The sequence below is a fragment of the Ovis aries genome, chromosome 23, assembly GCF_016772045.2.
Source record: "Ovis aries strain OAR_USU_Benz2616 breed Rambouillet chromosome 23, ARS-UI_Ramb_v3.0, whole genome shotgun sequence".
NCBI lineage: Eukaryota > Metazoa > Chordata > Mammalia > Artiodactyla > Bovidae > Ovis > Ovis aries.
In genome coordinates, this window is record NC_056076.1 from 35130977 (window position 1) to 35146236 (window position 15260).

Sequence of the window (15260 nt, forward strand, 5' to 3'; positions counted from 1 at the left end):
ATAAAGCATTGCGAGCTGATTTCCAACAGTCCACTGAATGTTTTCAGTGACACAGGAAACCATTTGGGGTATGAAAGGTAACTTCTATCAGAAGAGCAGAAAAGCCAGTACATCCTTCTGGGTTCCCTGGGGAAAATGGAGATCAGATCCTCAAGCGTAGCAGCAAGTCTGGGGAGGAAGCGGGGTGCCCACCCAGCATATGCTATAGACAGGAAGAGTAGTTCTAGACGTTCAGGGCCAAGCGCTAAAGGTCAAGAAGATAGAGTGGGGAAGCAACGTGGAGCTCAGCCTCCACACAGGCGCTGGATACAACCATCACTGGCTGCTTTCCCATCCTCTATGCCTAAAGATGCTCTGGCCAAGGAGGAGTGCAGCGGTGCGGGGTACTTGCTCAGCTTCCGTGTTCTACCTCTCAGTGCTCTCCAGATAAAAGAGCACACGCTGACTCCTCTGTGTGCCTAGTGGGCAAAACCACCCCACGCTGGAGTAAGAGGGAGACTGGGTCTGTGCAGATCACAGCTCACAGGGCACACCCTATGGACTTGCAGATAGTAACACCATCTTCATCAACAACCCGAAGGAGGGAAAGAGACCCTTTTGCCAAACATACTGTAATATCCAGCTTTTTCAGAATCAGACATACCAGTTACTTTCTAGACACAACACATGTAACCATTTGATGAAGTGACTTAAGACACAAATCAGTTTCTTTCTCTCCCCTGCCTATAATCCCAATAAACCCAAAGTCATTTTATCAACTGCTTCGTGCATTCTGCTCACAAATGAGTGGCTCCATCTCATGAATAAGCTATCCTTGGAAGTTCCCTGATGACCCGCCTTAAGAATCCGCCTTGCCATGCAGGGGACGTGGGTTCAATTCCAGGTTGGGGAACTAAGATCCCACATCCCTCGGGGCAGCTATAAAGCCCACGGACTGCAACTACTGAAGCCTGCGCTCTCTGGAGCCCATGCACTGCAACTTCAGAGTCTGTTCGCAGCAATGAAAAGATCCTGCATGTGGCAACTAAGACAGGTCCTTACAATGCAGACAATATTTGGCCTAATAAAAAGAGAGCATTTTTAGCCGACACAACTAAATAAATATTTTTTAAAAAACCAAAGAAGCCATCCTTTGTCTAGGGCTTGAAGCTGGGCCCTTCCCTCTCTTGCACACAGAACCCAGGCTGGGTAACAGACAGGAGCACAGGGGCTGCACCTGGGAGGCAGAGGTGAAGTCCATGTACTGGTGGCACTGCTCACAGTGGTGGAAGGTGTTGTAGGCGGCATACTTGGTCAGCATCATGGACATAGTTTCTCGTTTCCGGGGCTCCTCAGCTTTGGGTTCCTTTATCGCTTCTGTGTAAAAAGAGACAAAACACCTTCCCATGCTGTGTGTGAAGCCTCTAAGCCTCGGCAAAAAGTCCCCCACCCCCAGAAGGGCTTTTTCTAGGATTCTGCAGTTTATGCCCTGAGAGGCAGCTCTGAAAATTACAAGGTTGACCTTGCTGTTGTTTAGTTGCTAAATCATGTCCAATTTTTGCAAACCCATGGACTGTAGCCCACCAGGCTCCTCTGTCCATGGGATTCTCCAGGCAGGAATACTGGAGTGGGTTGCCATGCCCTCCTCCAGGGGGATCTTGCTGACCCAGGGATCGAACCCACGTCTTCTACATTGGCAGGTGGATTCTTTACCACTGAGCCACCCAGGAAGCCCAAAAGGTGACATTCATGTGAATAAAACGAGACATGCAAAGCCGTATGACAAGCTGCTCTCAAGGAGTAAACGGCCCCAGGTTTCCTGCCCTCATTTAGGTGAACCCTCGACTTTCAGGCTCCACGTACACTGACCTTGTTTGACCGCTGCCAGCTTTTCAGTATATACCAGGCTCATCGATCTGTACTTGGGGTCGTGCACACTGACGTCAAAGGGCATTTTACTGACGCTCTCGATGTCAGGCCAGGGTTCGCCCTCTGACTGGCTCACTTCACTGCTTTCGCTGCGATCTAGGCCAAGAAGGAAAGTGCACAGAGCAGCCCAATCAGACCGACTGGCTGCCCTCCCTCCCTCTCACCCAAGTGTCAGGGAAACATACAGCCCAGGTAGGTGGACAAAGGCCTTTCTGAGAAATCAGCTCCTGAGTCCGGGGGAGAAGGGTGCAGAGTATCCTTCAGACCTGCTGGAAGGGATGCTGGCCCTCACTGGTTCCCATTAGCTTCTACACATCCAGCCCAGAAACTCCCAAACCTAAGAGATCCAACACCCAACCTCCAGGTGTCCTTAAAATCTTGTTTAACTTTGGATGATCTGAATACTATCACAAGAGTTTTAGTCATGGGGTTTTAAGATGCTGACAGCTGAAAGGATTTCAGGGGCTCAATAAGCAAGATTCACAGTGTCTGTCGCTTATTAGAATCCACTGGAGCTTGTAAAACCCCTGTGCTCAGGACACACGGCCTAGAACCACCTTCCTTCCTTAGGCACTTGTTGTACTTAAAGCTCCTTCAGTGCTTCCAGCATGCGAAAGAGGTTGAGAGCCTGGGGCCTTGGGTTTGAGTCCAGGCTACTGCCCCCGCTGATCTTGTGACTTCACACCTGCAGGCACCTTTATTTCTTAGGGTTCCCTGATTGTTTTAAGAAGTCCAGATGGCATATTGAAAGTGCTAACACCATGTGGCAGGCACATGGTGTCTATCCAATAGGTGATATTTGTTATTAACAATAAAAACTATAAGATCAGCTTAGGACAGTGTAGAGGGTGTGTGTGTGTGTGTTAGTTGCTCAGCTGTGTTCAACTCTTTGCAACCCCATGGACTGTAGCCTGCCAAGCTCCTCTGTCCATGGAATTCTCCAGGCAAGAATACGGGAGTGAGTTGCTATTCCCTTTGTCAGGGGATCTTCCCAACCCAGGGATCGAACCCATGTCTCATTATGTCCAGATATTTTAAACCTCATTATGGCAGATTCTTCACCATCTGAGCCACTGGGGAAGCCCTCAAAAGGAGAAAGAAAGAAAAAACTCCCCTCTGCCAAAAGCCTACAAGCTGGGAGCACAGCTATTACCTTTTAAGCACAACACTGCTTATTTTTACATCCTGGACCTTTTTAAAGTTTAAGTTTCGTTTTAAAATATGCATTGTATTTAAAAGTTAGAGCTTATTCTCATTTAATAAAAACACATCCCCATGCCTCTCCAGTGCACCGCTGCATTCACTGGCACCAAAATGAGGGTGAAGGAATAAAGCCAAACTAACAGTCCCGCTCATCACAAAGGCCAGGTTTGACTCTCACAGCTGCAGGCCCTGTAGTGGAAATGTGAGATGAAAATTAAAGGCATCGTTCTTCCCAGGAGCCTAGGAGGTGGGGGTCAATGGGATGACGGCCCCTCACTCCTGGTCAGCTTGGCTCTGCCTTTGCACTGTAGCCCTGCCTGCTTTGGGCAGCCCCCGGGGTCTTTCAGTCCCCTCTGGGGTGGCCTGGGGTCTGCTACAGCTCAGTCGGGCACACAGACAAGGAGATGTGGACGGGAAGTCAGGACTGTGTGCGTTTGTCTGGAATCATGCATGTAAACTGCAGAGGATGGAACTTGAATCAAAAGCCACAGGAAGATGATTAAACATGGCTGATTTTACCTAGTCTGGCTCTGAACTAATCTATCCCTTGGGCTGGTCACAGGACAGGTCCAACTGTTTAGGAAAAGCAAGCGAGTGGAGGTCTCCAAGGGCTAATGTGATGGATGATGCAAGGCCTTTTTCTTCTCTGGCTTCATCTTTCAGGGCTTGGGAAGACGGTCTACTCATGACTACTCCTGCCCCCACCCCACCCCCCATTTCCTCCAGCACCACAGTCCCTCTGAGATGCGAAGCCACCCTCCCCCGGCTGCAGGGCTAATGCTGGCTGACCCCTGCTCAGGCCCACGCTCCCGCCCTGCTGGACAGGCTGAGGGGAACTGCCTCCCTCACAAGTGACAGCAGGGTGGCAGGGCCAAGAAGTGGGGCAGGAGGTGCAGGCTGGGGATGGCCTGTCAAGCACCAGCCCCTCCACCCTTCTGCCAATCCCAAGGGGTTGTTGATGGCGCCAGGGTTCTGTCCTGCTCAAGGAAGTTTTCCTTTGGGTAGTAATCCATATACCTTCACTCACAGCCAGCAGGCAAAACATAAGGTTACCCTGATGGAGTATAAATCGTGCCCTGGACCCTTAAGCCATAGAACACCGCAGTCTACTAATTTTAAATCTGAGCAGTGTCACCATCTGAGCCGTGAACGCACCTGACAGGCTTTATAAGATGCCTCTGTGCCCAGCGACTCGGGGGACACAGTGGGGATCAGGGTTCACAGGAGGGGAAGTCACACCCCGACCTAAACGGCCGCTGCATCTTACAACTCTTTGTTGGCTCCTGGCCTCTAACTTCTCAATCACCCTGCACTAACTCTCCGGAGGCCACGGACAGCCCCGGGATGTAGTGGTAATAGCGCGCACCGCCACGCCCAGCGCTCACCGGTGTTGATCTCGGCCTCGTCGTACACGTCCACTTCCAAGAGCCGGATGAGCATGCGGAAGAGGAGCCTCAGGAACTGCAGGTAGGAGCCCGTCTTCCCCACCTGGGGCGGGTATCGAATTGTAGGCGGGGAGGGGGAGGAAAAGAGAAAAGAGACGTCACACCTGGGCTCTGAGTGGGGCCTCGACGCCCCCCGACCCGGGACACCCCCAGACCCCGTGCCCCCACGCCCTGCCCCCGACCCCCCAAGCCCAGAACCCCTGCCCCCGCGCCCTATCCCCATCCCCCAAGCCCAGAACCCCTGGCCCCGCGCCCTATCCCCATCCCCCAATCCCAGACCCCTGCCCCCGCGCCCTACCCCGACTCCCCCAACCCCAGTCCCCCACCGCAGCCCTCCCTGCCCCTACCTGGGGGGGCCCGCTCAGCAGGAGCCGGCGCGGGTGGCAGGCCCGCGCGCCAGAGGCGGGGTCGGGCGGGTTGCCGTGGTCGGCGTGGTGCGGCCGCGTGGCCGTCCAGCGGCGGTAGTAGAGCGACTGCTCCTCGGGGCCGGCGTGCGCCGGCGGAGGCGGGCGCAGCGGGCTGGCCCAGGCCACGTCGGGGTGCGGCAGCAGGGCCGCGGCCGCCGGCAGCTTGCCGCCCCGCCGCGCGCCCAGAAGGCTGTAGGCCGCCTTGGACAGGATGACCACCGGGGGCAGCGCGGCCTGGGGGGGCCGGCCGGCCCGGCCCGGCGGCCCGGGCCACGGCAGCGCCCCGGGCCCCGATGACGACGGCGACGGCTTGGCGGTGGTGCTGCTGGCCAGCGGGGGCCCCAGCGAGTCGCACTCCTGCTTTAGGAGCTCCCCGGGTCCCGCCGGGCCTGCCGAGAGCCCCTCGTCCAGCCCCGCGCTGGGGACCGGGCTCCGGAAGCTGGGCGTCGGGGGCGGCTTCTGGGACTTGGCGGCGGTGCTGGACGAGCTGACCCCATTCTCCATGATGGAGCCTGAAAGCGGACCCACACGCCACGCTGTCACCGCCGCCCCTGCCCCGGGGGAAGGCCCGGGGGTCCAGGCGGCGCTCGGGCTTCGGGCCGCCCCTCTTCCCCTGGCGCCCTGCCGCCCCCCTCGCGCCCCCTCTCCCCCTCCCTGGCTGCTGGGTGGGCTCGGAAACGGCCACTTATTCCCGGTTCCCTCCGGCCGGCCAGGAGAAACCTGGACCCACGTCCTATCCTCCCCACGTCTTCAGGCTGCTGGTAGTCCCAGCGCCCTGGGGCCGACCGCCCCGCCACCTCCTGCTGCTGCTTTCCATCTGCCCTCGCGTCTTTGTACACCGCGGGTTATTAAACTGTCCCCTGGTTACGTCGTTTGGATAAGCCATCCGAATCACTCCGGAACCCTGACCAATACACGCTCCATACCCAAGTCCTGTCCAGCGGCACTCGCCTCCTTCTGGGGTCCAAGGCCCCACCCTCCTGGCTGTGGACAAGCTCCCCAGGGTGCAGCCCCTTCCACAGATGCCCAGACCGGCGTGGGAAAGCGGGGCGTAACCTCCTCCCTCCCTACCCGCCAGGGCCAGAGATCTGCTCCCCTGCAGCCAACTCACTGCAAATGTCCCCCACCCCAACCCTTCCCTGGTGGCTCAGACGGTAAAGAATCCACCTGCAGTGCGGAAGACCTGGGTTCCATCCCTGGGTTGAGAAGATCCCCTGGAGGAGGGCGTGGCAACCCACTCCAGCATTCTTGCCTGGAGAATCCCATGGACAGAGGAGCCTGGAGGGCTACAGTCCATGGGGTCACAGAGTCAGACACGACTGAGCAACGAAGTGGTTTGAAGACAAACCAGAATCGAATTGCAAGACTCTGCTTAGACTGGTGCCTCCCAGGCATGCGGGCAAATCCCAACCTTGGGAGCTCCTAGGTGAAGGGCCAGTAACCAGAGGCTCGTGACCCCATCACTGCTGCTCAGCTGACTTCTGTGTGATGGTTTTCTTCTGCCTTCAAGGCCCTTGAGTCTTCTGGCCTGCATGCCTTGGGCAATGAGCACCCCCTGAGGGCCCTGAAAGTCAGCTGGAGGCTGGTGGGGTGGTGGGTAGGGTGGTGTGTGTAGGAGGGCAGCACTTGGGTCCTCCAAGATTGGGGAGGGGGAACTCCAGACAGCAGAGTTCATGAGAGCAAGGACAGAATCCAGAGTTTGCGGGGCAGCTCTTCAGGCGGAGGGGAGGGAGGGGGCTGATTAAGGAGCCCAGGGAGAAAGTGGACTCTAATCACCCCACCCCACTCCACCTTCTTCCTCTCCCTCACTGATGCTGGTTGGTGTGGAAAAGCTTCTAGGTGTGTTCTTCCCCTTCCTTCTGTTACCCTTTACCATCCTCCCAAACTCCCTCCTTTATTCTGAACTGGTCTACCAGGCAGAGCCGGGGAGCCTGTCGTTGGAGGCTGGGGGTACAGCCCTGACCCATGACTGAAGCAGACCTCGGTAAAACAGTTCTCATGCTCTTCCAGGCACAGATACCTGCCTCTTCCATTCAGAAGGGGTGTGTGTGTGTTTGTTTGCGTGTGTGTGTGTCAGTGTCATGAGGTAAGAGAAGGGAAACATGGGGCAGAAGGAACATGAATGGTGGCTCCCTCTGTTGTGGGATTTTCATTTTTCATCTCTTCTCTATACTTCATTACATTCTCCAAGTTCCCTATATTACACTCTATTATAACCTTCACAATCAGAAAAAAAAAGGAAATAATGCTGTGTGTGTGTGTGGGGGGTAAGTTGCTTCAGTTGTGTCCAACTCTTTGGGACCCCATGGACCATAGCCCACAAGCCTCCTCTGTCCATGAGATTCTCCAGGCAAGAATACTGGAGTGGGTTGTCATGCCCTCCTCTAGGGGATCTTCCCTACCCAGGGATTGAACTGACGTCTTGTATGTCTCCTGCACTGAAAGGCGGGTTCTTTACCACTAGCGCTACCTGGGAAGCCCTGGAAATAATGCTGCCAGGCACTGCCATCAGCCACACAGTAACATAATAAGAGGGCAGTTGGTAGGCTGTAGGCTGGTTCATCCAAATCAACCAGTGGTCCCAGAGTAGCCTTCCGTATATAAACACTTGCCATTTAGGTACTTGGGGGAAAAGTCACTCATTCATTCATTCAAACAAACACATACTCAGTGCCAGGTACTAGGTCAATTAGCACAAACCACTTCAAGGTCTGGAAGGAAAAGAAGGCCTTTGTGCAAATATCAGATGCGTAATATCGATGAGATGATTAGGGTACAGAGACTAGGAGATGTGGTGTTAGTGAGGATTCATGAAATTTACTTATTGTATTTAGCCTATTGGTCAGGAAGATCTCCTGGAGCAGGAAATGGCTACCCACTCCAGTATTCTTGCCTGGAGGATCCCTTGGACAGAGGAACCTGGCAGGCTACAGTCCATAGGGTCACAAAGAGTTGGACATGACTGAAGTGACTTAGCATGCAGCATGCACGCATGCATTTAGCCTATTAGCAAGCTCTTCATTAAGTGCTTCCCAGGCAAATATCTTGTGGCTGCTCATGACTCAAGTTTGTCAACTATGTCTCCCCAGGACTGAGGTCTGGAGGGGATGCCCAGGTCAGCCACCACTACTCTGAAAGCTGGATGGGAGTCAGCAGGTGCCTCTGCCTTCCCTAATTCTACCTCTTCCTCTCTCCTGCCCCAACCCCTGGAGAGAGAAGGTACTGACCTGAAGTTCCTGTGACGGCGCTGCTGTTGCTCTGGGGTCTCTCCAGGTCGATCAGCAGCTCCTCGGTGTCATTCTCACTTGCCGCGGCTCGCTCTTGCTCCTTGCCGCTGAGGTCCAGGGCAGCAGTGGGCCCCCGGATCACCTCTTTGGACACGTAGCAGCAGGCCAGCCCCATCTCCTGCTCCAAGGCCGTGCGGGTTAAGTAGCTTGAATCAATTAACCGGAGGTCACAGTACTTTAGAGACCTGCACAAAGTAATGGTGTCTTTGGTGAGGCGTGAAGCGTTTACGTGTGGCTGACAGCGGTCAAAATGGTGAGCTTCGGTGCCAGGTAATCCTCAATGTAAACCTCAGTGCTGCCGCCTCCTAGCTGTTAGGGCCTCGGGACAGTCACTTCACTTTCTCCACACATGGAATAGAGTAACAGTGCCCAGCTGACAGTTATTGCAAGGAATGACTGACACGGCACAGGCAATGTGTTTAGAGCAATGCCCAGTGGGCTGCCCTGGTGGCTCAGACGGTAAAGAACCTGCCCACAATACAGGAGACCTGGGTTTGATCCCTGGGTTGGAAAGACTCCCTGGAGAAGGGAATGGCTACCCACGCCAGTATTCTTGCCTGGAAAATCCCATGGAGAGAGGAACCTGGTGGGTTACAGTCCATGGGGTCACAAAGAGTCAGATATGACTGAGCAACGTTCACTTAACTCACAGCAAGCATTCAGTGAATGCTGTGACTATTCTTGGGCTTCCCAGGTGGCTCAGTAGCAAAGAATCCGCCTGCCAATGCAGAAGACTCAGGTTTAATCCCTGGGTTGGAAAATTCCCCTGGAGTAGGAAATGGCAACCCACTCCTGTATTCTTGCCTGGAGAATCCCATGGACAGAGGAGCCTGGCGGGCTACAGTCCATCAGGGCCCCAAAGAGCTGGACCCAACTGAGCAACTGAACAACAACAATGACTATTCTTGCTATTGCCTTCCAACCCACAGGCCCCAGATCCTTGAGGGAACAGCAGCCTAACAGAGACACTTCATCCAAAAAGCTCCTCATTGGGGGCAATGCTTCTCCTCCCTGCCTCTCTGGCTGCCCAGCTTTCATGCATAAACACTTCTCCTCCGGGGCTTCTCTCTCATTCCCCAAATTGCTAGGCAATCTCTGGAAAGTTGAAAGAATTCAAGAAGGCTAAATTTCTTATATCCCCGAGTAAAACAATTGCCTTCTCACTTGCCAAGTGAAGGAAGTGGCTTTTTAACCGTCAGCTCAGCCAAGCAACCAATGGAAAATGAGAATTAGTGATTCGTATTGTACCTGGGAAAGGTTTCTCCAAGAGGATCTTTGCCAGTTAATATCACAATACAAGGCAGACCTTCTAGGTCCTGGTACGTCCGAGGGACCCATTCTTCCGCTTCATTTCCTCTCCAGGTCTGTAGAAGGGGACCCATACGATAAAATTAAAACCCCTCATTGAGTTTCTACCTTTTTTGTTTCTACAGTCAGATTTTACACACATCTGTGCTTCCAAATGACTTCCAATAAGTGTGTTTGTGTGTGTACATATATTTTAATTGCTACTGAAAAGAATACACCAAGTACTCGTGGGCTTTCATGTTATCTCAATAAGGTAAAACAGGAAATCTTAATGAATATATCATCTATTAGCCATGCACATCAAAGAAATATACAATGTGAAATATCTCACCAATGGCACAAACCTTACAGAAACCCTACTTAAACTACCTGACTCAGTGCTCTTAAGTACAACACTTTCTTTGTATAATGGAAAGACTCTTACGATTGATTGATTGAAAAAGACCATTTCGGTTGTAAATGACTAATAAAATAATCACAGCAAAACTTATATATACTCACCTCTATACATTAACTGAAATGTACATATACACACATATGTATATCTTTAATGAATGGAACAATCTCAAATGCAGGAATTTATCAAGAGGAGGAAAATCTCAACTTGAAGGATGCTCGAAAGTGAAAAGATCTTACAGATTTTTTTTCTATTTTAGAGCAGAAAGAAAATAAACCATCTCTTAAGTGGATAAGGTGATTTCTACTACTTTTTATGAAGTGTGTAGCATCTAACTGGGCTTTATATCAGCTTTCTAGCAGGAATTATTATAAGAAATGAACTGACATTTCTGATGTTTTGGGGAACAAGAACTATGAAGTGAAGTATTAAGAGATGCATATAATGTTATTTTAAAACAGACTGGAATTTCCTTTGCTAAAACCAACGTGGGATAAAAAGAAATATATCAGGCAAGATATGATATGATATAATATAACAGAGTTTGGTTACGGGTTGTTGATGTCTATAAATACCAGTCTTGGAAATAAATATACCCACAATTATTTCAAGTAAAATGCATACAGTTTGTAAAACCGGAAGATCCCCCAAACCTCAATCTTTTGTCATATATTTTTATGCCAAGGAGAACTCAGTGGATCTACATAACTATAAGTTTGAGAGACTTTCTATGTCTTAGAAAATCAATCTGTCAAAAACATTAAGACATTAGCAGAAAGTTTCTCCCCACCCCCAATTCAGTTTTCCATATATCTTCATGTCAAAGGAAACTAGAACATTACCTAAGTCAAAGCAAATACTTCCGCAAATAAGAATCATTTTACTCATAAATCTTCTTTTGGACTTATGAGATCCCTGAATATACTTAGGTCTCCCCAAATATACTTCATGGTTCTAGCAAGAATGAGGTTGGGTTATAATGATGGAAGAATAGATGTCATGTTTTATACGGAGAATTATTTTCAAAAAATGATTAAACAGATTCCACTTTTACTCTTGAGCAATCAGAGCGAGACAAACCCATTATATAATGTTTTCCTGTCCCGTTGTTACTTATGATGATGGATGGCTGCCGTTCTTCTACTGGTCTATCATGCCCTCAGGGAGCTTTTCCTACAGAAGCAGTTAAGACAACACGAAAGACTGAGAGAACATTGACTTAGGGGCTCCTATGGGGTTTGAGGTCAAGGAAATCTAATGAAAGCTTCACAGGCCTTCTGGACAGACTAACTTAGATATAAACTTATATCCTTCCAAAGTACTTATTATCACTTAAAAGTTAACCACAATACCTAAAGAATAAGCACAAAAATAAGGCCCCCTAATGGAAAAAGAGGCACTGGATATTACCCAAGGCTAGATACAAAAGGCATGGAAAATCCCATGGACAGGGGGAGCCTGGTGGGCTGCCGTCTATGGGGTTGCACAGTCAGACACGACTGAAGAGACTTAGCAGCAGCAGCAGCAGAGACAAAAGGGATCCTGGTGCTGTTTCATCAGTGGTAAAGGTTGGTATTAATAATTTAGAAATCAGCAGGTGAAACAGAGCCACCTGCCAAGTGGCAGTCTTACTAGGGATGTGAATATTTCAAATTTTCACTTCCACACTAGTGGAAAATAGGGACTTCCATGCTGGTCCAGTGGTTAAGATTCTACCTTGCAATGCAGGGGGCCTGGCTTTGATCCCTGGTCAGGGAACTAGATTCCACATGCTACCAACTAAAGATCCCGTGTGCGGAAACAAAGACCTGGTACAGACAAATAAATAAATAAAAATAAATATTTTTAAAAATAAAAAGGTGGAATATAAAAAGGATGGATCGATGTGATTGAGGGATTTTGAACATATGGAAACTCTCTTTTTTTTAAGCCATCCCCCACACATGTGGGATCTTAGTTCCAAGAGGATCAAACCTGCACTCCTGCATTATAGGTCAGAGTCTTAACCACTGGACCACCAAGGAAGTCCCTGGAAATCTCTTCTGTGTAGCTGGTGCTTGGCCACTACTCATGCGAATTGAGGTGTAACTGCTTGAGAAGTAATCACTTGAGATCTCTTCATGGCACACCCCTAGCAACCCCTGGAAGCCCTGCAGGTGATTCTGATGTGCTTGCAGCCAGGCTGCTGCTGCTGCTGCTAAGTCGCTTCAGTCATGTCCGACTCTGTGTGACCCCATAGACGGCAGCCCACCAGGCTCCCCTGTCCCTGGGATTCTCCAGGCAAGAACACTGGAATGGGTTGCCATTTCTTTCTCCAACGCATGAAAGTGAAAAGTAAAAGTGAAAAGTGAAAGTGAAGTCGCTCAGTTGTGTCAGACTGTCAGTGACCCCATGGACTGCAGTCCACCAGGCTCCTCTGTCCATGGGATTTTCCAGGCAAGAGTACTGGAGTGGGGTGCCATTGCCTTCTCCGTTGCAGCCAGGTAGGAACCTCAATTATTGACTGGTTTTCAAACTATGGCCCACAGGGGCAAATTATTGAAGACTGCTGATTTACACTGATTTAGTAATATCTGAACAAACGACCTAAGACGCTCTAAGCAGCTACACACGGTCAGTGCCAACAGAGACCCAGAGAAGACCTTGCAGCCTCATAGCCTTTTAGAACATCTCCCTGCAGTAGGTGTGCGAGACCTCACAGAGCAGTGCTGCTTACCTGCCTGTCCAGATTCCTCATCATTAGCATCATTCAAATTGTCTCATAACTAACAAGTTGTATTGTAAGAAGAGTTTCAGGATTCTCATTTCTTACTTATCCCAGGAATACTGCTATATTGTGGTTTATGACTTTAATTCAAAACTGTGAACATTATATCTATATATCCATATGTGAAATGTAAATGTTACAACTTCCACTAAATATAGGAGCTTCTATGTTTAGACAGATTTATTTGTTCCAACTGTGTATCAAGCTAATACAAGACATTTTGTTTGCATTTTGGATTATTTGAGTTAGGTAGTTATACACAATACAAAGGTTTACATTTGTAAAACGCTCTATGAATGTGAAATAATAATGCTCAAATTACAGCCCTTAGAGACCAGGCAGTCTAATGCTCATTTTGCAGCTGGTAAACTGCAGCTCAGATGGAAATGTAACTCCTCTAAGACTGCATGCTTTCTTTTTATACAATTTGTGCCAAACTAGGCTTTTCTTCATCCAGGTTAGCTCAGTATTTAGTTTCTGCAAAGTTCAGAAACCATGTTGATCTAACCCAGACATAGAGTACCTTGCTCAGTACCGCACCTATCTGTGTGCAGAATTTCATTAAGTGCTGTCAAAGGGCTGGGACACATTGGATTAGAAGAGTCCCCAGAAAAATCTGAGTGGGCCATGAGGTAGGGACTTAGGTTAGTTGATCAAAGAAGTCTCCCCCGCCCCCACCACACCTGACAGGAGGGGTTCAGAAAAAGCAATGCCTTCCCCGTGCAGAGGGGTGGGGGACTTAGCCATGCACAGGCTTGGAAGAGTCTCAGTTCAGCCCACACTTGGGGCCAAAGCAAGTACAAAGAAACAGCAAACTGTTGGGGAATCCTCATGCAAGAGGGTGGGCAATCGTCCTCTGTGAGCCCTGAAGAGAAAACAGGATACTTTACCGACTCTGGGTGGACAGAAAAGATTCAGTGAATGGATGATACTGAAAGGCGTGCCCCCATGGAGGTCTGAGAGAACAACTTACCTTTTTTTTTTTTTTTTTTCTGAGAAAATAGATGGCCGAGGGCTAGATGAATCTCGAACAAGGTCAATAAACAGGGGTGAAATTGGGTCATCGCATTTTTTTTTGCACCTGCAGTCGGAGAGCATGGAAGACCAACTGCATGCATGCACTAGCATGGGGGACCCAGACTGAATGTTAATAAACTAGGAAGGCGGACACATCCCTTAGCTTAGCCTTAACGTTGTCATGAAGACTGTGTGACACTTGTGCCAAACTCTAGCAAACTGCAGGCCTCTGAGCCGCCTGCACGGGGTGGGGGGGGGGGGTCCTAGAAAATGGAGCGAAGGTCTGTCCATTGCTAACCTTTAGTCGTGCCACAAAGTGGGCTGCCACGCTGAGTTCAGAGGCGGGGTTCCCCAGGACCACCTCGAAGCGGTACTGGAGCCCCAGCTTGTCGCGCACCTCCTGCAGCCGCTCCTTGGCCAGCATCGCCAGCTGCACGGAGGGCACCCTGAGGATGAGCATGTGTCCGCGCCCGCTGCGGTTCTTCCCCGGGCAGCTGAGGAGGTCATCCATGATGTTGAGGGTCTCTGGTGTGCTGTGGTCACGTAGGGACGCCACGGTGGTCAGAGCCATCAGAGCCTCTGAGTACTGCTGGATGAGCAGGTAGCAGCGAACCACCATGCTGTGCAGCCTGGGGTACCTTCAACAGAACACAGGGGCGCTAGCATGGGGGCCCTGGGACCCTGGGATCACGAGGGCTGTGCAGTAGGAACAGAGACCCAGCAGGGTGGGCAGGGGATAGTGGTGGGTGGTGGGCTTGAGCTCAAGAATGACCTGGATTTGAGTCTGTTCTTATAAGGTGGATGAACCTAGAGCCTATTATACAGAGTGAAGTCAGAAAGAGAAAAACAGATATCGGATACTGACACATATGTATGGAACCTAGAAAGATGGTACTGATGAACCTATTCGCAGGGCAGCAGTGGAGATGCAGACAGAGAGAACAGACTATGGACGTGGGTCGGGGGGAGGAAAGAGAAGGCGGGACGAATGGAGAGAGAAGCATGGAAGCATATACCCTACCGTTTGTAAAATAGCCAGAGGAAATTTGCTGCATGACTCAGGGAACTCAAACTGAGGTTCGGTAACAACCCGGAGGGGTGGGATGGGATGGCAGGTAGGAGGGAGATTCAAGAGGGAGGGGACATATGTATACCTATGGCTGATTCATGGTGATGTACAGCAGAAACCAAAGCAATATTGTAAAGCAACTATCTCTCAATTAAAAATAAATAAATTTGTTAAAAAAGAATGAACTTGGAGACCTCCTGTAGAGCACAGGGAACTCTGCTCAATGTTATGTGGCAGCCTGGATGGGAGGGGAGTTGGGGGGAGAGTGGATACGTGCCTATGTATGGATCAGTCCCTTCCTTGTTCACCTGAAACTATCACAACATTGTTGATCGGCTATACCCCAACACAAAATTAAAAAGTTTGAAAAGAAGAATGACCTCGAAGCCCACATCACTAGATGGAAAAGCTGAGCTCACAACACCTGCTGGCACAGGTACCTCGAGTTCAAG

At 50.4% G+C, this 15260-nt stretch overlaps 1 protein-coding gene across 3 annotated transcripts in view; it reads right to left on the reverse strand.

The window, feature by feature from the left end:
- GREB1L (GREB1 like retinoic acid receptor coactivator) overlaps positions 1 to 15260 on the reverse strand; it is a 247693-nt gene that overhangs the window by 13832 nt on the left and 218601 nt on the right. For all 3 annotated transcript variants that reach the window (XM_027960953.3, XM_060405398.1, XM_060405399.1), the window contains 7 exons: positions 14038 to 14377; positions 9499 to 9614; positions 8191 to 8435; positions 4904 to 5475; positions 4497 to 4599; positions 1849 to 2004; positions 1217 to 1356 (listed from right to left, as the gene is read on the reverse strand). In XM_027960953.3, the coding sequence (XP_027816754.1) occupies positions 1217 to 1356; positions 1849 to 2004; positions 4497 to 4599; positions 4904 to 5475; positions 8191 to 8435; positions 9499 to 9614; positions 14038 to 14377 (1672 nt within the window). The remainder of the gene's footprint in view (positions 1 to 1216; positions 1357 to 1848; positions 2005 to 4496; positions 4600 to 4903; positions 5476 to 8190; positions 8436 to 9498; positions 9615 to 14037; positions 14378 to 15260) is intronic.